Source organism: Gavia stellata, chromosome 19 (genome assembly GCF_030936135.1).
Source record: "Gavia stellata isolate bGavSte3 chromosome 19, bGavSte3.hap2, whole genome shotgun sequence".
NCBI classification, from domain to species: domain Eukaryota; kingdom Metazoa; phylum Chordata; class Aves; order Gaviiformes; family Gaviidae; genus Gavia; species Gavia stellata.
The window spans coordinates 5,787,171-5,814,928 of NC_082612.1; the positions used below are offsets into that span (position 1 = coordinate 5,787,171).

General features: G+C 40.1%; 1 protein-coding gene across 3 annotated transcripts; it reads left to right on the forward strand.

Annotated features, from left to right (window-relative positions):
- The first annotated feature begins 1,939 nt into the window (after positions 1-1,939).
- Positions 1,940-26,122, forward strand: METTL14 (methyltransferase 14, N6-adenosine-methyltransferase subunit). Of its 3 annotated transcripts, XR_009484353.1 has the most exons (12): positions 1,940-2,010; positions 2,433-2,521; positions 3,230-3,317; positions 8,229-8,309; positions 8,708-8,795; positions 11,611-11,701; positions 13,308-13,449; positions 15,982-16,074; positions 17,432-17,548; positions 21,160-21,370; positions 24,704-25,338; positions 26,104-26,122. XR_009484353.1 is itself a non-coding variant. In XM_059826863.1 (11 exons), exons 1-11 carry the CDS (start codon positions 1,945-1,947, stop codon positions 25,015-25,017), a joined length of 1,380 nt encoding a protein of 459 aa, XP_059682846.1. In that variant the 5' UTR covers positions 1,940-1,944; the 3' UTR covers positions 25,018-25,344. The 3 variants fall into 3 exon arrangements, 2 of the variants coding, with proteins under 2 accessions (XP_059682846.1, XP_059682847.1); XM_059826863.1 differs by lacking the exon at positions 26,104-26,122 and having other exon boundaries at positions 24,704-25,344; XM_059826864.1 differs by lacking the exons at positions 15,982-16,074; positions 17,432-17,548; positions 26,104-26,122 and having other exon boundaries at positions 24,704-25,344.
- Positions 26,123-27,758: the final 1,636 nt, after the last annotated feature.

The following is a 27,758-nucleotide window of genomic DNA, read 5'->3' on the forward strand; positions in this document are numbered from 1 at the left end:
TATGGTACAGTATATGTACATGTGTATCTCTTGACTCCAGACGAGCAGAATTTGGCCTGATACTTAACAGAAAAAAACTGACCACAGACTGCATACAAGGCTCAGAGCGCCAAAACCACAGCATACACAGAGAAGAAGAAAGGCATTCTGCAAAAATACAAACTTTTTTATTTGGAAACAGTGTATGTATATAGCATAACATCTTTCATAGCCATTAGCGTTTGTAAAGATTAGCTCGTCTTAGCAACCAGTTCTAAAAACGGACTGCAGGCTCACCTAAACTTCATCATATCACATCCAGGAGGAAGTGATTTTGTTACTGTGCAGGGACTTCTACTGTATTCATTACAGCCAACAATATCAAAGAAGCGTGCAGTAGTGTGAGATAGCATTTCTTTTTCCATAACATCTCCATAGATAGGACAGTGTAACTAGTGATGTATTCCCTAAGGAGGTAAGAAAATCACCTCTTGGTATTTTGGGGTTTTGACATTTAAAAGCTTCATCATTTTTCTAGGATGTTCTAGCACTGGGAAATGTGAGTAGCTGGAAATAGTTTCTTTTTGCATTAGTCTGCACTGCTCTAAGTTCCTTCTCTTGACACATCTTTCTCAAAGTTTGACCTGCATAATGTCATTGACAACATGTATACCATATATACCATATTAAAAAAAAGAAAAAGAGAGTAACAGCTTGTATCACAGAAGTGTGATGGTATCTGGCAGTAAGATACCAGCAGCAGAACACCATGCTCTGTGTAACAGAGAGCTGAATGTCCCTTTCAGCTCTTGTTGTCCACATCTTTGGGTCTGACAATTACAGGAAAAATTGGTCTGTTTTAGGAGAGCAAACATTAGCATTCATTCTAACTGCTGAGATAATTTGTAATGTTTTTTTATTCTTTTGTGAGATACTAGGAACTGAAGTTTATTGTGCAACTTTTGAATCCAGTCTGTGGGCCTTTATTGCAGTCGTCATTCGTGTTGTAGTATGAATAGCTGTTAAGATGAAAATCAGCATGCAATATAAATTACATACATTCAAAGACAGTAAAATATGAGAGGGGGAAAGGAGGAAGCAGGAAAGAGACCAAAAATCAGATGAAAAATGCTATAAGGATTTTGCACAACTCTCTCAAACCGGAGCTTTTTGAACAATCAGAAAGATGTCGGCAAAATATGAAGGTTAACCTACAGATAACGGCACTGGACATTGGAAGTGGGTATGAAGGATGTACTGGGGTGAGAGACGTAAAGGACAGAAGTAGCATTCTGGCCTCAAGAAAGAGTAACAAACAGCTGCAGGTAGAACCAAGAGAGCGGCCCCCAAACCAGAGCAAGCGGCAGTAAGCTGTCGCAGCTGTGCAGGCCCCGGAGGGTCAGCCTTGCTGGGAAGAGCTGGGGGAAGGTCCTGCCCAGCTGGCGGCCTGAGGAAGTGATGAACTTGTATTGCACTGGCGAGTGAAAAAGAATTTAACATCTGTACTTGAAGAACACTTAAATTACATTAAAACAGGTAAGTAGTCTGCCCAGCGACTCCTGAGGAGTCTGGAAATGGGATTTCCACCAGTCCGGAGGCGAATGCGTTACGCTTTAGAAGCGGTTCATCTCTAGGCCAGAGCTGTCCTGCTCTGACCTCGACGAACGCGTCCCCCGCCCCGGTCGCCCCCAAGCACGGCGAGCCGTCGCTGGGAAGGGGAACGCTGCCTCTCGGGCGCCACCGGCCCCGGCCCGTGGGGCGACCCCGCCACGCCGCCTCCCTGCTCGGGCCCCCAGCGCTGCCGCCGCCCGCCCGGCCCGGCCTCTGCCGCCCGCCACCGACATGGCCGCCGCCGCCAGCGGCGCGTCACGCGGCCGCCGCCGCCGCCCCATTGGAAGAGCGGACGGAAGTGACGCACCGGCGGGAGCCCGGCGAAGCTGGGTGGCGGACGCCGGCTGCGCGGCGATGAACAGCCGCCTGCAGGAGATCAGGGAGCGGCAGAAGCTCCGGCGGCAGCTCTTGGCGCAGCAGGTAGCGGGCGGGGGCGGCGAGGCCGTCCCCCGGCAGGCCGGGCCCCCGCGGCGGGCGCTTGAGCGCCTGGGCCCCGCCCTTTCCCCGCGGGCAGGGGGCGGCGGGCGCGCGCCGCCTCAGGTGCAGCCGTTCCGCTGACGGGGGGGGGGGGGGGCGGCCTCTGTGGCGGCTGCTCGTCGGCAACGCGGGAGAGCGGCCCTGCCGCTGGCCCTGGGAGCCCCGGGGGCCGCTCGGGTTGGCCCCGCGATCCCGGCGGGACGGGTGGTCGCTGCCGGGGGCCTCCAGCCTGCCTGCGGGTGGGCCCGGCTGATGGGAGAGTGGGCCCGGTCTGAAGAGTGGCCCTTTGGCTGCCCGAGTGTCGCCGTCTGGGGTTTTTTCATCGGTGGTAACTGTGGCTCCAATGTGTCTCGCCCCGTGTTCAGTTAGGAGCCGAGAACGCAGACAGTATCGGTGCCGTGCTGAACAGCAAAGATGACCAGCGGGAGATCGCGGAAACGAGAGAAACGTGTAGGTCAGTGTCGGCGCGCGACTGCTGTTAGAAATTCGGGGTCTTGAGTAGCAACGCGAGCCTTGGAACTAGAGCAAAATGAAATCTCACCGTTTATTTACAAACATACAATTCAGTGGAAGAAAGTGCTTTAATTACTCAAATCCGAGCTTTGAATAAGGTGAGTGGGGTTTAGTGATTCATTTCTGATAGCAGATTAGAAATCAAGACTAACTTTTGCTTCCTACCTTAAAAAGCTACTGTGGAGCAAAACTGAGGTGCGAATTTAGAGTACGCCATCTGCATTGCCCTAGAGCCTTTATGCTTTTACTAAGAACAGTTACAGGGCAATTTAATTTAAAAGTTCTTATGGAACAATGGACATGTCTAGGACAGAGTAGCTAGCGCTTACTAATTCTCACATGTAACAGTCATTTTTTTGTGTGAGTAGGCTTAATTTTGTAGATGTAGTGCTTTGGTTAAAATAAGCTGTACCTTTTAGAACAGAAAAATGAGGAGATGAGATACCTGTTTTCAGGGGTCCTGTCCTTAAGAAATTGTGCCAGTCTCAAATATACTGAGAGAGGAACAAGGTATATATGAAGTTTCGAAATCATTTCAAACTTGTAGCAGAAATGTGTAGTCAAGGCAGATTATCAGAGATTTCTGAAATGTTCTGTCTGGAGAGAGATACTGTTTTATATGAGGATTTTTTTTTTTTATTGTTTATAGGGCTGCCTATGATACTTCTGCACCAAATGCAAAACGCAAATACCCTGATGAGGGAGAAGCTGATGAGGAAGAGATTGAAGAATATAAGGTAAGAAAAACCTCTGGTGCTCATGTGTCTCTGAGGGACTTATAAAATATGTGTGTGCGCGCGTATAAATAAAAATAAATGTGATCTGTGTAGATACTTTAAAATATATGTCCCTCAGTGGCATCTCCCTGGATGTCTTCCACTGCAGAGATCTAAGAGAGGGGGCATAGACGCTAAACGGTTCTCTTCAGATGTGGCTTAGGTGCATTGATTGTACACGCACCAGAACCCAATGTTTGTAGGCTTAATTTAGTCCTGCTCCTAGGAGGTGATGGTGCCCACAGGGAACGGCAGTGTGCCGTGGCTGGCTGTCTTGTGTGGGAAGAAGTGGTAAAGCGTGTGCACGCTTGGGTACGCAAAAAAATATCTTGACCAGAATTTCTTTGTGTCAAAAAAAAAGCTTGCATTTAGCAAGAGGCACAGGCCATTGGGTGAGATACAGGGAGGCTGAGGGTGTATTTCAACCTGCCTGTTAAGTGCGAAGGAGTGCAGTTCTGGATGAGTGGAAGAAATAAGGGATTGTAAGGGAATGGAAGTAAGAGGCTTGGTTTGGGGTATGCTTTAAGTATCCAAAATATCCAGGAAAAGTTCAGTTTAAAAAAAATAAACAGACAACCCAAACCAAAACGTCTCCGTGGTCACTGAAGAATGAGTGGTTGTCAAATTCTCATGCCCTTCATTTTGCAGATGCTCATCCAAGAGCTATTTGACAGCTTTCTTGTTTCATATCTGATGTGGTTTTGGCTAAGATGAGTGGTAGAGAAAGAAGGTTAAACAAAGGCACAGTTATGATGCAGCTGTCTTTCTTACTTGCTTTGTGATCTTGTTGCAGCATATATCCTCCCTCACTTTTTTCCTTGTCCTAATAACCTTGCTTCTGTGGTTAAGCAGAATCAAGGTCAGTGCATTTATGAAATAATGCAGTGTCTACTATTCTCTGGGATGCCTAAAAATAGTAATTTTTGAAATATGAGGCCTTGGTAGTGTTACATTTGTGTTCAGGTTTATAAATCTTTCTGTAATAATGTCTATGTTACTGCTGTCTTAATAAAACAAAAAGTTAGTGTATGACAGGACATTTTTTGATGACTAATTTTTAAAGTCTATGTGTAAGTGGATGGACATTCTTTTTTAACACGCTAAGCGTTAGTCTGTACATCTTGTTTAGCAAACCAATTAAGTCACCATCTCAATAAGTCACCATCTCAAAGAAGGGATTTACAGAGTACATGCACTGTTTGTGAAATGGGGTTGTTATGTTCACATTAGCGATCAGTTCGTATCAGTTTATCATTATATTTATTCATTATTATTCACTAAGTATGGAGTTAAACAACAATTTTTTTTTTCTGGGAAATATATGTGGATAAGTCACTTCAGTTGGCAAAGTATATGAATCTTATCATTAACATTTTCTTTATTAGCATGGAGAAGACTTACCCTGAGGTGGGCTGTAACCACTTGCAAGTGGCCAGAGTCTTGTATATTGTTGAAATTGAAGAATATTTTAATAATACTAGCTCGGACCAACTTCTGTCGAACAGATGAATAGATGTAAGAAACTTGAAACCCCCAAGTAGAACATCTATAGTGGAGTCATCAGCTGTTTTCTGCAGACATTGCTAATTCCTTATTGGCAAGGAGATAAGAACTTAGTAAAATCCCATCTGTATTTATGTAACTTTTTCCATAGTACTTTGAGCCTGTTTAAATTGAGTCTTGTAATATGAACTGATACTAAAATTTAGATCCTTATGGGATCAAGCCCTATTGGATTGTGTTTAATACTCCTTAGACAAAAGTAATAATAGGCTTAACTATTAGTGTTACAGACAAATATTGGAAGTTTGTCAGTTTTGTTAGGAAAATTAGAGGTAAGAATCTCCAGTGTAAAGTGACTCGTACCTCTCTAAAACCCTGACTTGCAGTGTTGGGTTCTACGTGGTGGTATCAGTTAATCCTTCTGAAGTGGTTTAAATTTTTTGTGCCCTGACTTCAGATTTGGTGGAAATGAATGTGTCCTCAAACCTCAACTGCTCTAGCTGGAGCCTGAGCATCTAGCTGTAATTGCTGGTGAAAATGGGTTACTGTGAAAATACAACATTGTTGTCACTGCGACGCAGTGTGATGGCACAAGGTCTGCAGGGCTAGAGTGTGTGGATGTGGGCATGAAACCTTTAAACAAGTGTAGCTGGGTATTTTAGAGGATTTCTGACAGTTTCTAGTGTTCCAAATGGAAAGTGGAGTGAGCTGTTGACACCTAAATGCCTGACGCTGATGTTTTGAGAGAAGGCTGAACAGTGATGTTGACTTTTTCATTATATGAGGGAAGTGTGAGAGCAGTTTTTGAGATGAAAGTTGAAGTATGTTAATATTCTCAGCCATTTAGAAACATCCGATGCGAAAAAAGGTGATGTTTTTTATTTTTTGGTTTTCTGGGTTTGTTTTTGGCTTTGTTTGTAGAATAAGTGTAAATTTATAGTGGCGGTTCTTAATAAGCATCAGGCTGATATGAAAATAAGGGGCAGCAAGGCTGCTTGTTACGCTTCCTGCCGGCAGCTTGACTTCTGTTTTGGAGCCTGACTGCATTGCAAAACATAGAGGTGGGAGATATGGGAAGAGATGCATTATTGGCAAAAATTAATATGGCTGTTTTAAGGTCAGAACTGTGTTTCTAAAGAGCTTCTACAATATTCTTGGTTTTGTGGAACTGTAACAGCTGTACTAGGGTTAGTTGAGCTCCCTGGTCTGTGTTTGGAAATGACAGATAATAGGACTAGACCACCTGCTGCCACTCCCAGGCTTCTCATAGCCTTCTGAGAGCTGTGATTGTTGTTCCACCTCTCCCCTTTCCCCAGGTGAATCTACTCAATCATTTGAACCTGTATAAGTGTTTGAACCTGTGTAAGTATCTGGTATCAACAGTGTTTTGTGGCAGAGAGTTCTGGAGTTTTAACTTTATATGAAGTACAAAAATACCTGTGGTTCAAACTTGCTGCCTGCCAGCCCAATTTGATGCAGTCCTTTTTCACTTTGTTGCTGTAAGCAGTGGCCTGCGAGCTTGGAATGCTTCCATGCCATTGTTCTGGAGGCTGGAAAAAATCTTACTCAGTTGAAGCATGATAATTACTTAATGTATCTCTAGTCATTTGAAAAAACAATATGCTTGAATATTGTGGGTGGTTTTTGTTTCCCTAACTCAGCGACAATATACCAGATTTGGAAAACAAGGATGATTAATGTACAAGAACCCAGTATCTTGTATTGTTCGTAATTTCATTCTGTCTCTGCTTTGACTGTGTCCTTTTCCCATTGGAAGTTGGTGCTGTGGGCTTTTTGTTTGTGGCCAGAAGACTCTGGGGTTTTTTTGTTTGTTTTAAAAGCACTTAGGGAAGGCATAAAGAGAACTGGGACTACTCAGAAGTAGGTATCTAACAAGTGGTTATCATCAGAAGGCTAAGATTTAGAGGAAGATGGGAGAGGGGAAGCAGGTGTAAGCTTATGATGGCATAAGCAGTTTTTAGTAAAACTCAAGCTTTCAGCTTTTTTTTGCCTGAATAACACTTGCTGCTCCTTGTCTGCTATTCATTCCTTTTCCTTGTAAACACTGTTGCTGTTTCTGATGGCAATCTTTCTCTTTTTTGGTCTGCTTAAAAAAAGACTGTAAGTTCTTCACCTCAATAATGGGGAGGGGGAATCTGCGACCTGTTAGTCACAGCAGGCTTTTCAGAAGTTGGTTCAAAGCTCCAATTTGGAAAGAACACAGAGCGTATTTTAACATTTCAACAGCTAGAGGGATCAAAATACGGAGAAGAATTAATTTTTTATTCTGCATTTAGACAGCTTATGTAGCATAGGGTAAATGCAGCAGTAATAATAGCCTCTTCTCTGCATCTTTTGACTTAAGATGTGTGTTGGGGGGGAGAGGCTGGGTGCTTTTCTATGAGAAATTTGATTCTCCATCTTTCCTTTTATTTCAGTGTGTTAAAATGTCCTTTTAAAATATTTCAGCCTTGAGACTGCTTTTCTCCTCACATGAAGCACTGTATTAACTGATTAAGATTTCTGTTGTAATCAGTAATGTATGAAAGAGCATATGCATCCTACTAAAATATGGTAGATATTATTTAGTCGTTCTTCAGTTTTATTTGTATATAATACATATATGGGTTGTTTCAGGATCAATGGGAAAACAGAAAGTGACATGAAGAAGCAAATCTCTTTTTTGTTTCTGTTTTCTCTGAGTTCTACACTGGATGTTAAGAATACGTCAGTGTGACAGATCTCTGAATTCCAGAAATCTGATGAACGAACAGTTGGTGACACACTAACTGGGGGAAAAAAATTGCAATACAATTCCTGTTTTCTGTAGATTTTGAGACTACAGAATGGTACTTTTAAGGACAGTCCAAACGAAATACAGGCTTGTACCATGTGCTGTTTTTGCAAAGTGTGGACTTTGACAGGTTTGTATAGAGAAGATGGTTTCAGCTGCTAAGGTTGGAACATAAGAGGTAATTGAGTAGATATAAATGTTCAAAGGTTCTCCTACAGAAGAACTTCAACCAAATATATCATTTGCTTTAGTCCAAGGAGTGAAATTTTGGGGGGACAAAATTTAAAAGTTCTACATGTTGTAAAGCACTGCCTACACTGTCGGGGTCCAGAAATGAAGGGTTTCTTATTTCTTTCCCAGTAACACTCTCTGCATTAATGACAGAGGCAGACCTTTTGGGGAATAGGTAATTTTTTTTTCCCCTCTCCAAAACGGAAGTTGGAACCATTCATGATCTGCTGTTTCAGGACACTTCTGTTTGTAGACAGCCGACTTCTTTCCTTAAGAAACAGAATCATAATGAGGAGAGAAAAAGCATGATCTTGCATACTTTTAATATCTGCTTTATTTCCAAGGATGAAGTAGAGCTGCAGCAAGATGAAGAGAACCTGCCCTATGAAGAAGAGATTTACAAAGATTCCAGTACCTTTCTTAAGGTGAGCTGCTTTTGCAATTAGAAGTCTGGTCAAAGCTGGCATAGTTGTGTTAAACTATTTCTGCAATCGATGGTATTTGAAATACAGCTTTAAAGTCTAAGGTAATTGGCTGGAATTCACAAGAATGGAAGTTTCCTGTGAAAGATATGACTGTAACTAGTGTTTACATTGATCTGACTAAAGATCTGGGTCAACTTATAATGAGCCGTTGTAATGGTGGGCCTGATTTGGAACTAAAAACACAATGAAGGTCCTGACTAGCATCACTTAGAAAGGCATGTTGGAAAAAAACCCCAATCTGTTACTTTCTCATTTATCAAACTGACACATGTAGTGTGTGTGTGTGTATGTCCAGTTATCTCCCCATTGCTCTCACTGAACTCCCTTTTGTTCTGCAGGGTACTCAGAGCTTAAATCCACACAACGATTACTGCCAACACTTTGTGGATACAGGACACAGACCCCAGAACTTCATCAGAGATGTTGGTATGTCATAGTCAGTAACTGTTTGAAGATAACTCATTTTATTTGATAGCACTTCTTTTTCTTCCACTTTTTAATTCCTTAAAGTTACTTGGAAATGTAGATACACATGTACTTCATAGTTTTGTCTCTGTGTGAATACACATCAGTATATAAATTTATATGAATGGGTTTATTTTTAATCAGTTAGGAGGTGATAATTACTAAGGCTTTTCTTACTCTTGGTTTTATTTGAAAGTATTTAACCAGGAAGACTTTTTTTAAAACGAAGCTGCTCTTGTTCCAGAAAGTAGATGAATCTAGTGAGCAGATCTTGAAACCTTTGGAAATTTGAATAACTGACTTACAGTTCAGCTGTTTCCTGGACTGTATTGCCTCCAAGAATGCATGTATCATGTAAAATATGGAAAATACTTTTTAAGTCAGTAAGCAATATGGATAATATTTACCAGCTAAATTATATAACTGCTGACAACTCATTAGAAGGCCCAACATATTATTTTGTTTAGAGGATGTTATTTTTTAAGTTTACAGTCATCCAGCCATCACTGAACTCATGAGTGAAATCTTACTTTATCAGGTCTGAATTTAATTTTTCTAAAACTAAGGTACTGTTTGGTCCTGTTTCCCAGAATGGGTGCCTGGTGGTTACTTGGTTTTAAAAAAAAAAGCAGGACACCTCCCTTTGCAGTTTTCTGCAACAGTTCTCTGTATTTTATCAAGTTTAAGATTGTCAGGGCAAGTGTGTTGTGTTTATAGATGCTAGCCCAAAGAGGTTGTGTTTGCCTATTGAGGCAGTTTGTTGGTTTCTTCTCTGTATTTTGTGAATCCTTCTGTGAAACACATCTGGATGTTTAGTATGAAAAACAGGCTGTTTTGACTCAGTTATGTCTTTATCTGAAAAGCATCTGGGCTTCACAATTATGTACTTGAAGTAGTTACACACTGTTCTTTGAAGTAAGATTTAACGTTGGAATAGGCTGCCCAGGGAGGTGGTAGAGTCACCCTCCCTGGAGGTATTCAAGGAGCGTGTGGATGTGGCATTGTGGGATGTGGCTTGATGGGCATGGTGCTGTGTGGTGTTGGGTGGGTTGGTTTGGGTTTTTTTGTTTGGTTTTGGTTTTGTTTTTTTTTTAGGTTGGACTTGATGATCTTGCAGGTCTTTTCCAACCTTAGTGATTCTGTGATTCTGTAAGATGAGTATGAAGAAGTAGCAGCCCATGTTATTTACTCTGACTTCTCTGCTGCATAACGAATTGGGAAAGGACAGGACAAATTGTTGTAGGAGTGTTAATTTGGAAATGAATGTGTCAGCAGCAGTTAGATGCTTTATTAGAGATGAGGTACATCAAGTTGCATATTGGTTAGCATGCGTTTTCTACATGAAGATCAAAACTCTGCTTAGGTGCTACTTTGTAATTGGACATGACCCTCCAAAAAGCTGTAGGAAAGTAGTGGTTCCAGAACACCCAGTGACATCTTTTTGATGTTGGAAGAGACTGAAAGACCGGTGGGGTTTGTTTTGGTTTTGTTTGTTGGTTTTTGGGTTGGTGTGTGTGGGTTTTTTGTTTGTGTTTGTTTGGTTGGTTGGTTGGTTGGGTTTTTAAAAAAAAAAACAACTGAAGTCATCTTGATTGAAAATTCTTTTACATCTATTGCTTAGCTGCTGATAACTGGCTTTTGTTTCTGCTGGTCCAGAGTATTTGACTTGCACTGGTTGGAAGTAACACAGCGGTGGAAATCAGAGGAACACAGTGGTGTTTTTAAGATGTTCTGTATTTAAGGAAAAGAATGAAAATAACTTTTGGGTGTTTTATGCCCATGTAATAAGAGATAATAAGGTTAGATACTAAGAACTTTGCTTTTACGAGTGTGGTGCTAGGGTTGGGAGTTCAGAAGTTTGAATTAAAATAAGGAGAGGGATGAATGGTTGTGGGGTTTGTGGGTTTGGGTGGGTTTTTTCCCCCCCATGGATTAGGACCATTTAACGTTTGTAAATTTAAATGAACATGAAGCTTTGTAAGTAACTCCTACTATAGTTGAACTGATGCTGCTTCGGATGTGGGAATGGTACCTTTTTGGTTTGTGCTGAGCCTTCTGCTAGCAATGACAAAAACATACTGTTTCTACTCACTTTTTTGAAGGGGGAATGTCATATACTGAAAAGTTTGCTTAGTGTTTTTTTTTTAAGTTTGCTGCAGGAAACCTGATTAGGGTTTTCCCTTTTGCATTCTGTGCATACAAAAGGTTTGAAAATTAACATCATAAAGCTAAGTCTAGGAACTCAATAAATAAATATACATCTATTAAAATCTTCATGACTGACACCAGAGTACCAAATCTGAATATAAGTGTTGCCTAAGGGAACCAGCCACACCCCAGTTGCCACCTTAGAAATAGTCTTCAAAGGTTAAATAAGAGTATTCTGTAGATGAACGTTAATTAGATCTTAATATAAACTTACGGATGGGGGGGGATAACAAAATAACTTTTTCTCCTCCTTCTGGCGCTTTCAGTTTAAATGGAAGATTGTGTCCTTCTGAATAAAGGAGTTGTGAACTCCTGATCTCTGTAGCGCTCTACAGAAGATTAGAGCATAGACGCTACATTTGGTAACGGCCGTAATTAACTGGGTGAAGGCAGTAGGCTTTTGTGAAGTGCTGAACAAAAAACTGCTTTGAAGGGTTTGGTTTGTTCTAAGAAAAATTAAAATGAGGCAAGTATTAACATTTGGACCTATTCAGAACACTGGACAATGCTTAATTGATACAGATTTACTCTATAAGTAGTTGTTAACTTCATGTTTTCTTCTTCTTAGGCTTAGCAGATAGGTTTGAAGAATATCCAAAACTTAGAGAGCTCATCAGATTGAAGGATGAGCTGATATCTAAATCTAACACTCCTCCCATGTAAGTGTTCTTGTGGAAAATGCCTTTCTTCTCCAGACCTGTTTGAAGTTAGCTGTCTGCTTTGCAAATCTCTATCTTTAGCACCTGCTCAGAATTTACATTTTCTATTTCTGTTTGTATATACAAATTAATCAATTGAAACGTATGAAGAATGAAATCAGTTTGGTTTTGTTAGTTTAATCTAGATGTTTAATATAGTATATAAACTAGATTTTCTTTCCAGTGTGTGATTATTTATAGTATCTAAAGCTTTGGTTTTTAAGACCGAACTGTCAACTGATTGGGTTGCAGGACTGTCAACTGATTGGGCTACAGGCTTTAATTTGGGAACTGAAAGAACATCATATGATCGTGATCTCATGATATCATGCACTTTACAATAATAAGAAAAGCTTTAAAAAATTCATCTCTTAATATAACCTTAGTTTTCTTGTAACAGCTTTTTTGTATAATGTTCAGCTGTTAGTATCCATTAATCAGGTGTTACTTCATAGTTTAAGACCAAAAAAAGTTTAGGCTGGCTGGAAGTGATTTGTCCTATTAACTTTGAGTTACCCCTGAGTTTTTTCTGAATGTTAGACACAGTATAAGCATGCAGCCTGTTACTCCCACGAATTTGAACCTATCTGAATGTGAACCTAATGCTTTTCATATACTGTAGTCCTAATCTGTACCGAGTAAAATAGCATTATTTCATGATAGTCACATGAAAAACTCTGAAGTAGTTGTCTGAGCAACTGAGATATAAACTGCAAAACTCAACTTGCTGTTTTGAAGTTAGATGCATTTTGGCATTCTTAGCCTTAAAGCACAAAAGAGGAAAAAACAGCAATCAAATGCTGCCTTCTGATAACAACAAATATACTGACGGAATAATAATCTCTTCCAGACACTTTCTTAGGAAGAGGGAGGTGGTGGTCTGCTAATTAGCTTTTTTTAAGGTTAAAGGTATTGAGGGGAGGGCAGTGTAATTTTTTTGATAGTGATACAGCAGCGAGTGGTGGGCAGGTGTGGAGGCCATTCTGAAGACTGCATTTGGGTTTGTATTTAATAAAATTGATGTGTGTGGGAATTATGCTTTTGTTATAGGGATAGAGAAATACATTTGTACTGTATGAAAAGTAACCACATTTCCAGTATACAGAGTCTTCTGAACACAACATATAATAAATGGCAATTCTAAAAATATGCCACTTTCCCAAAGTGAAGCAAAATAGAAGTCTGCTAGCCAGGCAGTGAGTGTTTGCTTCTTAAATGTTGATGTTTTCTCCTATATAGTTCATGGATGTACAGAAAATTCAGTGATTCCTCACTAGATATACTTGTACAGTCTGTGTGGTCGTCTGTTTTCCGCTTGCTAAATTAGAATCCCAAAAACTGTTTATTGAGAGAAAGACTACTTTTAAAAAAATCTAATGCAACAGCATCCAGCCTAGGTTAAGTGAGAATGCGTTGCACATCTTCTCTGGATTTAGTGCATTTGAGCTATATGAACTACGCAGGAGACCCTACTCCTAATTGGCTACACGGAAGTGCTGTGTGGAGTGTAATTTTCAAGCCACTGTTATAACTTGTCCAAGCAATCTATCATCTTTTGTTTAAACAGGTACTTACAAGCAGACTTGGAAGCTTTTGATATTAGGGAACTGAAGTCCAAATTTGATGTGATTCTCCTGGAACCACCACTGGAAGAATACTACCGAGAGACTGGCATTACTGCCAATGAAAAATGCTGGACCTGGGATGATGTAAGTACTTTTCTTGCTGTGAAAAGGATTTCATACATGTATTTAAGCAAATAGTTTGAGGATTTAATTTGGTATCAAAATGTTTGAGAGATGTGTTTTAAGGAAGAATGGGATATGGATTTTTGTTTAGTTGGGGTTTTTTTAAAAGAAAAGTCTAGATTCTTATCAAAACTAAGTTTTAAATTGTATGCATGCCTACACTATTTGTGTTAAAGGGCTTTTTTAAGGAGTTTAATGAATTAAATATACCTTTTTGTTCTCCCTGAGCCTGGTTGAAAACTTAAAACTAATAATAGTGGGTTTTCTTCCTACACTCAGAATCCATGAGTTTTCTTTTCTGTTTGGTTTTTCTGTTGAAATTCAGAATATCCATTGTAAATATTCCCTTGTTTCTTGAAATTCTTGAAGAGATTTTTAAGGCATGCTTTTTAATACGCTGGTCCTCTAGTCAAAAGAGTAGATGAGTGTGCTTCACTGACATACCTCCTTTCTCCAAAGTATTGATTGGGTAGGAAATTTCAACAATCAAACCAATTGCAATCCTGAGAAGCCTAACAAAATAGATAAAACTTATGTTTGGAATTATTTTCTTGTATTTATTTATTCCCTTACTGTTTAGTCATGTCAAAGGGTTTCTTTGAAGCCATGTTGATTTCTCACTCCTTTTTGGGAACAAGGTGAAATCTTAATGTGCAAGATGTGACTGACTTTTTTTTTTTTGAGATCACTGTTGGTGCTCTTGTTCTATTGTGCTCTAGCAAACATTTAGAGAATTGAGTTAAGAGAAAAGATTTTAAGTTCTTTCTGTAGTAATGCATGTAGATGCTTGTAAAGAAGGAAACACCCCAGATGTATTGGTAAGTAACTCCATTCTATATCTTTCCCTTTTCAATAAAGTCAGCTCTGGAAAAGCAAGGTGAGGGCTGGAGACTATGAAGTGCTAAATGTCATCAAGCATAACAATTTGATGACACAAAGCCTGCTGCCAAGTTGCCCTGTCCTTCAAGATTGAACCTGAGAATTCCTTCACTTGGGTATTGAATAAAAAACTTGTAATGCTAATGTCAAATAGTGATAAATTGGCTTTACTCTATGTATCTACACTTTATTTATTTAAAAAAACCAAAAAACAACAAACCCACGAAAAAACACAAACAAAAAAAACCCCTAACAACCCCACCCTCACAACAAAACAGACAATCTGTATTATAGAGGAATAGCTGATTAAAAAAATGTTTGCATAACCATGTGAGGAATTCTTAGGTTCAGGCATATGGTGGGAATACGCAACTAATAAGTACCTATTATTTAGAGACCCTGTTTGAAAGGTATGCAGGACTATGTCTGCAGTAAGAGCCAATTTGTCATAATACGAGTGAATCAGTAGATTGAAGCAGTTGTTGCTGCGATTTTCTTACCTGTGTTCTATGCAGTTTGGGGGAGGAGGATGATGGTGTTACTTCAAGCTAGATTTAGTTTGTCCTTAGGCTGGAACCTGCACATGTGTAACTTCCGAAGTGAATCAGTCAAACTAAAGGATCATGAGAACAAAATAAAATTCAATCCATCTGTAAGGAATGAATTTGAAAACAAAGGCATTCATACGTGTGAAAAGAGTGTAGGTAACTTGTTAAGGAATGGGTAGCTTCTCTGTTAGCGATTCGGTTACATCGGGCAGAAGTGGTGCCTGGCAGCGTTGCCCTCAACAGCATTTCTGTTAGGACATTCTGTCCTAACAGAAAAACTGGCAGTGTTGGAGTCAGGAGTCATCCTCTTACTTGGGAGTTACATCCTCCTAGAATGGCTTCTACTGCATTATTTTTCTTCACAATGGCACTGAATGAAGCTTGATTTGATGTGTTAGCAAGTTACAGATGAATCTTTTCAAGTCATAATGAGTAACAGATGCTTTGCATCTGAAGTTATTTCATCCTGAATGTTACTCATTTGTCATTGTTGAACCACTGTCCTGATAAATTCTTGCTTCTTTTTTCCTGAAGGTGAAAATGGAGAGAATGCCTTTCCTCCATAGTAATAGGAATTAAGCTGTTAGTTTTTTTGGGTTTTTGGTTTTTTTTAATAATGTGTCTTCACAAGCTTCACATAAGTAAGTCCAGGGCTGAAAAGAAACAGAGCACTATTTCTCTGTTATTAAATCTTTTTGCTACCAATGGAATGTTAAAATGAAACAGAGGTTTAGGGAAAAAAATAATCACATGGGTTGTATTAGTCTTTTAAGTCTAGAATTTTCTGTACAGATAGAATTTCTCTTGCAAGGACTAATTAGGCTGGTCATCAGCTATGTTGAAAACATGCACTTGGGTACTGATAAGGTAACTTTCACAACATACTTCCTGGAAAACAATTTTAAGAGGATGGCTGTGAATGGTATACAGGCTATAACATCTTCAATAAAAGTGCTTCCTGATGGTTTTTGTGATAATGCTTCAACACTTACTAAGTATTCTTCCTGATATAATTGGTGATTTATATTTAATTCAGAAACACTTGTATTACTATTATTATTATTAGATCATGAAATTGGAAATTGAAGAAATTGCAGCCCCAAGGTCATTTGTGTTTCTATGGTGCGGTTCAGGCGAGGGTCTGGATCTTGGCCGAGTGGTAAGATGATGTTTTAATTCAATTTGTCAGGGACAGGCTTAAGAGTTTATTTTTATCGTTGACTTTTTCTGTATAGAATTCTCAACTGTAACTGCTGAGAGATGTTTTGTTACTGTGGTAGAGGATATATAATTTAAAGTGGATTAAATAAATTTAAGTGAATCTGGCATTAACTGTTTAGATACTGTTATTTTTCAGATGAGTCACTGTGACTATGTGAGGAAGCGTAATTCTATAGGGTCTGGAAAACAGTACTGCTGTCTTGTTTTCGACGTATGCCTGTTGCCATAGGAGCAGGTTGCCATGTTGAGTGCATTTACAATATTACTTCTTTTTTAAGAGAAGTCTGAATAGTTTTCTGCCAGAAATATTCATGCTAGTAGAAAGGTGCTGCCATTTCATAAAGTAAGATAAAATTGTGTGCATTAGCACTGCTTATTTTCAGAAAACACCTGGAGTTTTAGTAGGTTTACTCTTAGTGAGCTCTACGAAGTTTTACTTCCCTGGAGTTTCAGAGTAGTCTTTCTGTATGCCAGGGTAGCACCGCTTGTGTTGGGGGGGGTGGAATAAGAATTTCCAATCAGCTCTTGCTGTGCTGAAACATTCTTTGCTTAGTTTGAGCGGTGCTTTCTATTAAAACAATATGGCCTTTGTTAAAGGACAACATGTGGTTACAAATCTGTTTGTTTTATCTGCTTTTCATTCTGAGGTTGGTCAAAGTAGCTATTTCGGATAGATTGATTTTGGTCAGACATATTTGTAGTAGCTGGACAGTTCTTGAACACAGCAATAGCCAAATGAGCTTGAGTCCTTAATGCCCAATTTCCTCCCTTTCCAAGACAACACTTACAGAAGTTAAGGATTAAAAAGTCATGTAAGGGTGTTTTTGGTTTTTTTTTTTACAGATATAGGAAAAGCCACAAAATGGTAGCAGAGGCTTTTGGCTATTTATCTTGTCGTTTATAGAATTTTACATGGATGTGAAAAACTACTAGAGTGCAGGTATTAGTTGAGACAGGGCCAAGACAGCTGGTGGCTACGTTGTTCAGACTGGTTTTGATTAAATGTAAGTGTCACTTAGGGGATCTGTGCAGTGGGTACTTTTTTTTTTTTTTTTTTTTTTTTTAAAAAAGGTGATATATAGACAAGTTAATGTGCACATAAGCCTCTTGGGTTTTTGGGCAGCTTGGCAAAACATAGCTTACTGGCATGACTGTACTAAGTGTTTCATTAATCTGTGACAAATTTCTCTTCCAGCTATGCTTTAAGAAAAGTCAAGTACCTATATGAGTGTTCAGTTTAGGTTACTTTAGTTTTTGGTGTAGTGTGAACTGTTTTATCTGTCTATAATATTTAGTGTCTACGCAAGTGGGGTTACAGAAGATGTGAGGACATTTGTTGGATTAAAACGAATAAGAACAATCCTGGAAAGACCAAGACTCTAGACCCTAAGGCTGTTTTCCAAAGAACCAAGGTAAAGGTTTGGCTCAATTTCTCTGCTGTTCCCATCCTGTCTCTTCACGCTAATGAAACACCTGGTGCTCCACGGCAGTTGGTGACATGCTTTCAGGAAAGCAGACACGAGGACTTCAGAGTTCTGTCCTGCAAAGTACATTATATGGAAATAATCATATTCATAGGATGAATGATGAACTTCTGTACCCTTCCTGACTTTAGTTGGTGTGAGGTATAGAAGTTTCATCTACATTTAACTCTGCTTGGTAAATTTCTGTAATAGTCCTCTAAACGTGACACTCATTTGAGCCTTGTTGAAATGCAGGTAGCTGAGGAGGGTTCGTAGATGGATGGAAAACGAGAGAAAAACGGAAACTGAGTAGAAAATGTTACTGTACGTTGCAATGTTTTTGACTTCTGGGTTGTTTCGGTTACAGGTGAATGGTAAACAAGCAGTTAGTCTGTTAGCAATACCTTTTGTGTAAAATGCAAGCTCCTTTCCAGGTTAGAGGAGAAAAGTTGCTGGCAGAGGAATGCCCTTTGAATGGAACTAAACTTAGCAGTAGAATTTGACTAAAATTAATGTCAAAAGAAGTCTTTAAATCTGTAGATTATAAATGGATGTAGTCATAAAAAATACCTCTGGAAGACTGGCTAATTGTTCTAAAATACACACGTGCAGGTATGTGCCCAGAGCTTGAACTGGATAGAGGACTGTTAGGGACCGTAGCTCAGTCTGCATCTCCTGACTTCCCGAGGATGACTGTAATGCGCAAGTGACAGAATTGGTCAGCTTGGTTTAAATTGAACAGTTTCTTAGGGATGTGTTGTGGAGGACGTGTATTGAAGAAGGTGCAGAGGAAAAAGTATTCTGATTTAAGAGACTCAAATGTATGTTATTCAGAAACTTAGAATAACGTAGATAAGATTAATAAAGAATTGATTTGGGTCTGTGTGGCTGTAACTATGGCAGTTTTACTGAACACAGAGAGTTGGCTGACAATTTAATAATTTAAAGTGTTGTTAACCTCAGGACTCGTTCCATGTTCATTAGTCATTTGTTAGCATCAAACATCCTCAACTCTGTGTCAGATTTGCCATTTTTTAGGAGTATAAACTTCCCTTTAAGGTATCTGAAATCTCTCTTTGACTTGCATTTACATTAATCTGAAGTTTGTTTGAAAGTGTGTTGTATTAGTTATAAATATTTCTAAGTATAACTATTGTATGTTTATTGCATATAGTATTGCAAATATGTGCAGCTCGCTCTTGAGGGAGAGGTTAAAACTAACACAGGATGATTTTGGAGGGGACTTTGGGCCTTTTTTTTTTAATGGAGGAGAATAGTTTCTGGTATTAGAGAATGTCTCTGTTTATTGAGCAAGGGTTGGGCTGAGGTCACTGTTTATAGTAAACATTGAAAATCGAGCTAGCTTATTCTGACTAAATAAATAGTCTGTTGTGCAAGATGTATTTACCAATGATTACAACAGCAAATGCTGTCCTATTACGTTTAGTTTAGGCATCTGTATAGAAGGATGCTTTATGCTGTGCCACCTGCTATAGAACCTAAGGTACCAATGAATGACATTCCATGTGTTACGAAAATAAAATGTTTCGGATAGTTCTTCTAAAGACTAGGTTTACAAGGCTTTGCTTGATGGGTAATTTGCTTAGCAGTATTCTGTCTTTTTATATAGTTAAATTCAAGGTCTGAAAACCCCGTAGCTTGGGTGCAGTTGACCAACTGCGTAGATTGGATAGGTGACCTATTCTGCCTTTTGTATTTATTCACTAACTCTTAAAACCCCTGCCAAAAATCTGGAAACGATTACATGCTCGTCTGCAACTTTTTTTATAGCCATCTGGTGGTGCTTAGCGAATTAGTGTTTTATGATACTGGGGAAAATAGCTCATCTGAGCTTAATATTCCCAGAAACAGAACTCTGAAATGAGTATGTAGAATGCTCTTTTCATCCTGTACCAATTATGATGATTCCTCATTCATAGATTCTGTATACCAGTCACTTAAATTGATCTACAATGTTTTAGAGGAAAGGAAAGCAATGCATATTACAGTTAAAGAACATTTTTAATGCTGATGGGGTTGACTGAGGGTGCATTGACAGTTTGATAGTGGTTTTACTTTTTGATGCCTTGATACCTTTTAGAAAGGGATCTGAGGGTGAAGGCTACTTTTGTAACAGGTACAATGTGAAAAAGTACATCTTTATATTCATTGACTGGCTGTTTTACAACTGAGAACTTTGAAAATTGTTTAATATATTTATTGATGATCTGGATGAGGGGACTGAGTGCTCCCTCAGCAAGTTTGCAGATGACCATGATGGGTGGGAGTGTTGATCTGCTCAAGGGTCGGAAGGCTCTGCAGAGGGATCTGGACAGGCTGGATCGATGGGCCGAGGACAATTGTATGAGGTTCAACAAGGCCAAGTGCTGGGTCCTGCACTTGGGTCGCAGCAACCCCATGCAACGCTACAGGCTGGGGGACGAGTGGCTGGAAAGCTGCCCGGCGGAAAAGGACCTGGGGGTGTTGATCGACAGCCGGATGAATATGAGCCAGCAGTGTGCCCAGGTGGCCAAGAAGGCCAACGGCATCCTGGCCTGTATCAGAAATGGTGTGGCCAGCAGGAGCAGGGAGGGGATCGTGCCCCTGTACTCGGCGCTGGTGAGGCCGCACCTCGAATACTGTGTTCAGTGTTGGGCCCCTCACTCCAAGAAGGACATTGAGGTGCTGGAGCGTGTCCAGAGAAGGGCGACGGAGCTGGTGAGGGGTCTGGAGCACAAGTCTGATGAGGAGCGGCTGAGGGAGCTGGGGGTGTTCAGTCTGGAGAAGAGGAGGCTGAGGGGAGACCTCATCGCTCTCTACAACTACCTGAAAGGGGTTGTGGTGAGGGGGGTGTTGGTCTCTTCTCCCAAGTGACTAGCGACAGGACAAGAGGAAATGGCCTCAAGTTGTGCCAGGGAAGGTTTAGGCTGGATATTAGGACAAATGTCTTTACTGAGAAAGCGGTGAAGCACTGGAAGAGGCTGCGCGGGAGGTGGTGGAGTCACCATCTCTGGAGGTGTTCAGGGAACGTGTGGACATGGCATTGTGGGACATGGTTTAATGAGCATGGTGGTGTTGGGTTGATGGTTGGACTTGATGATCTTACAGGTCTTTTCCAACCTTAGTGATTCTGTGATTATTTGTATGAATAAAGTTAGGATCAGAATGCTGATAGAAATACTAATCATCATTAATAACTACTCCCTTACTCTTGCCATCATCTTGTGCTCTCTTTCCTTGTGGTGATTTCTCAGCCTTTCCAACTTAAAGCTTTAACTTTGCTGTAATTGAAGAAGTCCAAATATCTTATCTCAGCCTCTGAGTTTTACCACTTTGTAGTGTAGTTCTTCAAGCCAGATAGCTTAAACTACTCTGTTTTCAAAAGGCTCTTTTGGTAGCTCCAGCTTGTTCTGTTCTTCTAGTACTTTTCTCTGTATAAGAGTAGGATCTACTCTGCCTAGAATATCCTTTTCTCCCCGTTGTGCTCAAACCACGGACGTCCGTGCTGTAGCAGTATGTGCGGCATGTGACAGGTACTCTTCTGTGTTCTGTGTGCATAGGAGCACTGCCTCATGGGCATTAAAGGAACTGTGCGTCGCAGTACAGATGGTGACTTCATCCATGCTAATGTTGACATTGACCTAATCATCACAGAAGAGCCTGAAATTGGCAACATAGAAAAACCTGTAGAGATTTTTCACATCATTGAGCATTTCTGCCTTGGACGACGACGTCTTCATCTTTTTGGAAGGGACAGTACAATTCGACCAGGTAACTGTTACGTTTATTTTTGTCAAATAGTTAGATTTTAATTTACTTTAATAACCCTCTTCCATCATCTGAGGCCACTTGATGGGTTCTGATGGAAGCTGAGACAGTAATGGTTAATCCTAACGCATGATTCTTCTGCCAGGACTTGAACCAGCTGAATAACTGTATTTCTGCATATAACCCCATTTCCCCCACCACAGGATTATGATACCACAGGGAGCCAGATGAGCTTTCTTGGTGACTTCTCCATGGTGGAAATCCAGTCTGGAGTGAGAAAATCTACTGGATGCAGAAAATTCCCTGGTTTCCTACCCTCCCATTCAGATAACTAACCAGCCTAATGTTCAGCAACAGAGGGATTGTGGCATCCCTTGACAGTTCCCCCAGCACTGTGACAGTAGCAAAGTGACTTCTGCTCTAGTTAGTGTTCTGTTCCTCATGATGAATAGCAGAAAATTTTGCTAGAACTAAAGATCTCACGGGCGTATTTTTTTATCAAGAATGTCTATCTTGGGGAGAATCCTCAGCCTGTGTTGCAGGAGCATCATGCAGAACCCCACTAAGTGATATTACAGTTAGGTTATAACTCCTATTATTATTATGTTTGGGAGCAAGACCAAGTCACAAATCCAGTTTAACACTGCTTGCTGTTAAGTTTTGTTTTATAAATACTCATTTTTAGAAGTAAATACTTGCTCAAACAGTAAGACCTTTATGCTTTTGTTTTCTCTGTGTTATCTCTAATTGAAGATAAATGCTGGAATTATTCGGTATTCTGCTGGAATACTGAAATGTAATTTCTATCTTTTTTTAAGTTAATATTCTGAATATTTCCTTTCTATTAAACTTTTATTTTTGGATGTAATAGTGAAGTAAACTCCACACTAGCTCTAAAAATTGAAATGTCTTTATCATGTGCAAGACAGACTAACAGAATTCTGTGCTTGTAAAATTTATATCAGCGTCCTGAAGAGGTTTCCAGATGTATGTCATAGGTCAGACAGTAGATCTCAAGGAGATACATTCTGGTTTTTGTGAAGATCTGTCGGTTGTAAAACAGTGTTGTTTGGAAAACCTACGACAACTACCAATTTTTTCAGAAGAAAGTTTTTTGTTAATCAGTATTTTCGCCTGTTCATGTGTTTTAATTCATCAGTGAGTAGAACAAAATTCAGTTGAGATTTCTTTTTTCCCCGTATGCCATGTGTTTACGCTTCTCAAAAGCATGATGTCTTTCTCTAAACTGATTTTTAAATCCCTATGAGCTTAGTGCTGGTCCTGTTGCCAGTATCTGAAGACCCAGTGTCTTACACTGGGTGCTGCATCTGGCATGACAAAAAATGCATAGAAATATATGGACCAGATTGAAGGTAACTGCATTTTATTTGTTTCAACAGTCAGGCTTTCCGATTTGTCATGCATAAGTGATGATGAAGGACTTTTACTGCAGGAGAATACAAACTAGAAGAATAAAATCTATTTTGACAGCTTTTTAGACTTCTGTATCCATTGTCAATGACATTTCTGCCCTAAAGCCTAAGGTGAAATACAATTCATAGTCCTGTTTCGTTCCACTACCAACGAATTGACAGAATTTATACCTCATCTTAGGGACAGCGTAGTCATACTTCACGTACTGATGGATATGGTGCGTGTTGGTCTCTGAACAATTGATGGTAGCAGCATGCCCTTTTCAAAAGTAAGTGGGGGGGGATGTGAGTGGGGCAAGCGCTATAGCTGCGCTTGCTTTAGGTTCATTTAGCAGGTTTGTGTAACACTGTTTTCCCCTAAATAGAGAGTAATAGTTTGGATGACAGAAGAGGAGTGGACACAAGTCCTTCCACGGCATGGTTTGCTGCATGTGGACGCTAATACTTAAGATATAGAACAACGTTGCTTATTCTTTTACTGCAGTTGGAATAGGATATCTATCGGTATACAAGCTGCAAGCAATAAGTTACCTAAATAAATTTCAAGATGATGTTTCTCTCTTGCTCATACGACTAGGGGGTAGTGATTATTGGCCATTCCTATTCTTTGACTGGCCTTTGGCTTGAATTTTAATGATGTCAGTCTTAATTCTGTTGGTTACTGGGCGGGGGGGGGCTGTTTTGTTTTGTAGGAAGATATTGTTCAGGTATTACTTCAGTGCTGTTGTAGGTGAATTCTTACATGTTAATGTCCCACAGGATCATGTTTTGTATTTTTAAATTTGGTGGATACCCTGGAATTGTATTGCATACTTTAAATCCTATACTCATCACAGCAGTAGGGACACCTTTTTCGCTTTAGTCTTTGTTCAGGAAGTTGGCAGAGCACAGTGTTTTTATCTATAAGCGCTTTGGGTTTAGAATTACTGTTTGTGAATCCTCACAGTGCTCTGTGAAGTATGAAAAGCTAACCTCTCTCTCGCTCTTTTTTTTTTTCTAAATGTGCAGAAAGCAAGGTAAATGTTACATAAATTCCCAGGGTAAAGAGAACAGTGTTTAAGAACTGATCTTGGGGGGTTTTTTAATTCTTGTTTTCCTTACAAGCATGTTGCTGAGATCACTGAACTACGTTTTTCTTCATTAATATATGATACAACTGAAAATTAAATTCCCACTGACATTTTTAAATGGTCTGAGCCCCATTTGAGGTCCAAATGCTACTTTAGCTTGTAATATGAATAGGAACATGTTTGTTTTAAATGTCCGCTTGCCTTGATTCACGTGGTGAAGCTGAAGTGCCCACTGAATGTTTGTGCATAAACAGGTTAATATAACTCTTTAAGCTGTATTTCAGTATCATGTGGGCTTCAACAGAATTGTTAATTTATTGTGTTTTCAGATATGTGCTTCCAGCGTGCTGTGCTTATGGCTGCACTGTCACAACTGGTTTCTGGAGACAAAATTACCTAATTGAAGTTTAAATGCCTTTTAAAAAGGGGAGAAGAAGGAGGGTGACATTCTTTTTAACCTAGATGAATTTACTGATCCGGTTTAGTCTGGTCCCAGAGGGGCTGGAAAAGAATTTTGTGGTGTCAGAACAAGTAGGAAGGAGAGGGAAGGCATCTTGTGAAACCACAGTGTGAATGTTCCTATGGCAATGTGTAATTAAAAAAAAAAAAAAAAAAAAAAAAGATAAGCCCTTAGAATTATTAAACTAAAATGTGAAATTTTCAACAACTCTGGCTTTCCTAGAGGTGACCTGTTCATTCTGTTCAATACAGGTGACATGTAGATAGATGTCTGTCCCCATCACTTGAGTGTTCATTTACTAGGAAAAAAGCAATAATGGCCTTGAAGCAGAAAGTTTGTTCTTCCTTTTGTTGACTCTGGTTTTGTTCCGTAGGTTGGCTGACTGTAGGACCCACCCTCACAAACAGCAATTTCAATGCAGAAACGTATTCTTCATACTTCACAGCTCCAAATTCCCACCTGACCGGCTGTACCGAGGAGATTGAGAGACTTCGGCCCAAGTCACCACCACCCAAGTCCAAGTCTGACCGGGGAGGTGGTGCTCCAAGGGGAGGAGGAAGAGGAGGGACTTCAGCAGGCCGAGGAGAAAGGGGCAGAGAGAGGAACAGAACTAACTTTCGGGGTGAGAGGGGTGGCTTCAGAGGGGGACGTGGAGGTACCCATAGAGGAGGCTTCCCCACCCGCTGATGGCTCTTAGGTAATTCCTGCTTCCCCCACTCCTACGCCTCGTCTCTGAATCTTTTCCTTGGTCTTGTTTTTGCTGAAGTGAATTATTCCGGGGACTCAAGCTAGATGACTTTTAAAATTGTTTTTGGCGCAAGCGGTTACAGATGTCTGCCTTCCAGTGATGGGCCTGGCACATCGCCTCACCTGGCAGGCAGGGTCCTGCACCCAACAGCCCTAAACTCGGCCTCCTGACAGCTTCCCTTTGTCACAGCAGAGAGCACCAGCTCTTCAAACCACAGACAGGGTTGAAGTGAAGATACTTGCTCTTCCTTTATGAAACGTGTAAGTTGTGGGCTTTATTAACTGTCATTTTCTCCAAAACACGGATTCCTCTTCCTTCTTTGGAGGTTCAGGTTTGGACTGATGGGGATTAATATGCTGGAGTGGGCATGAAATGCAGTTCTGAATTGCATGGCCATAGCAGACTTACTCTCTTATTAATGGAAGAAAAAGCGCTGTGTCTATATTGACACCTATTTTAACTTCTCTGAAGCCAAGGAGCAAATTGAATAAATAGAATTCTATTTTTTCTTACTTGGTTTAAATTTCCCGAGTTATTCCTGGGAATAGGGAACAACTTTATTTTTCATTTGTGGTGTATATGCACTCACTGTTCACATCTGTAGTGGGGAGCGTGGTATTTCTGTGCAGTCGTGTGTTGTGCTTCATGGAAAGCAAGAAGTTGTGTGTTTATGTGCAGTCCAGAACTTCTACATGGGTCTGGATTGCTTCTGGAGTAGGGATTTTCACCCAGCGTCTGTTCATAATAGCCTTGTTCTTTGGTAGGGAAAACCATTTTTTTCACGGAGCAACTGCAGCGTAAGTAGTAGAAAGACCTCGTTGGAGGTCGCATTGGAAATGTGAGGCGATGTTGTGAGTGCTTCCTGAAACTAATCACCTGGGTAATGAGGGCGCAGTAATCGAACGGAGTGTTTTGCTTTGCCTGTGGACGTTACGCCCATTGGGAATAGACTGTTGGTGCTCAGCTCCAGGGTACGGTGTGAAATGAAAGCGATTCACTTTGGTATGTACAACATTTGTTTTTAGCAAAACCACAGCTCTGAACTTCTTGGTCAATACTTGGTAGACTGAAGAAACCTGGCTGTTGAAGTCTCAAAGTCTTAGGTGTGGATTTTGGAAAATTGGCTTTTAAGTCTCATAATATTTCTCTTATTGAAGCCTAGCTTTTAAATAACTGTCCTGTAAAGTAGTGGATTATTAAACTTGTTTATCAAAGCTGATGTTGACATATTTTTCTTAATATTTTGTGGGTTTGTTCTCCTTGAGGTTTTGGAATTGCTGAGGTTTACTCTGGTTTCCTCCCTACTGTTGTAAAAGAGCAGGCAGTGACTCTTCTTTTGGTGCATGGAATCTTAGCACAGAACGTTTGTAGGGGCTGGTCAACTTCAGGGCCTTGGTAGTGTGGTTAGTAAGGGGCTGCTGAAGTGGAAATGAAACTCAGCTATTGTTCACGTTTTGTTTCTTCCTGTGTTACATTTGCACATTTGAAGAGTGACTGGATCTGGGGGAGGGGGTGTTCTCAGGGGGGTGATCATTTGGCTGTCAGGGAAGTCTGCCAAAGACTACTTGGAACGGCATCTGATCGAAGTTACACGTCACAGTAAGAAAACTTTTTCCTGATTTTGCCCTAATCATGTTCTTACTCAAAAAGTAAATACTGGAGACACTTAACCTTAGGAAGGTTGCTTTTGTGGCAATGACAAATCTTTTTCTTTTTTTATCAATTAGTAGGAAATTATAATTCCCATTTCCTCCTTTTAATTATATGTCCATGGTGGATAGTTCAGTGCTTGGGCTACTCTTAACATAGAGGATTAGGCTACACTGAAGAAGAGACTCAAAAATAACTGGTTAAGATGTGCATCTGTATCAGTTTGCAGAAGTCTGGGTGCTGCTCAAGACATCAGTGACTTGGGAAATTAATTGCACATGATTTTGTAAAAGAAAAAAAAATATTATACCAAATAAATCCCTCTTGAGAGCAGAGAGTTAGGTTTCTCGTTTTTTCCCCTCAAAGTTGAAATAGCTGAAGTAATGTAAGGAAAAAAAAGAACACCGCTCCAGTGTTAGATTAGATCTGTCTGGATGGGCCAACTTCACCAGGGAAGTGTAATGTACATGTTGTTAACAAGCAACTGACGGTACTTTTTTAATTGAGGTTAACAGACAAGGAAATAGAACTTTCTACATGTCTTCTATGAAGAAAGATCCCTGCTGGTCATAATCTGAAGGTGATGTTTCAACAGTGATAGATTGCCTGTAAAGGAAAGACAGTAGCGCATGGGGGTGAGTACCCGAAGGCTTGGTGTCGTGTACTTCCGGGTGTGGAGATGGTACTTAGAAAATACTCTAGTCAGACACTATTCCCCAACCGCCCCCGATTGTACAGTAAAAATGTTGGGTTTTTTTTTAATCACTGTTGTGGACTGTATCTAAAGTGGTGTCTAGAGATGAAAGGCTTTTAATTTCATTACTGGTTGTCAGATAATTTCTCAGTTGTAACACTTTAACAGAAGGAGGAGGATAACACTCATAATCAGTGAATTGATGAATATTTCATTTACCGCACGTAAATGAAGACTTAATTTGAGCATGCTATCCTTGAAGATAAAGAGCCTAACAAATTTCTTCCTTTCCAATTTTATTAAATGCATAATGCCACCAATCTGATTTGGGATACC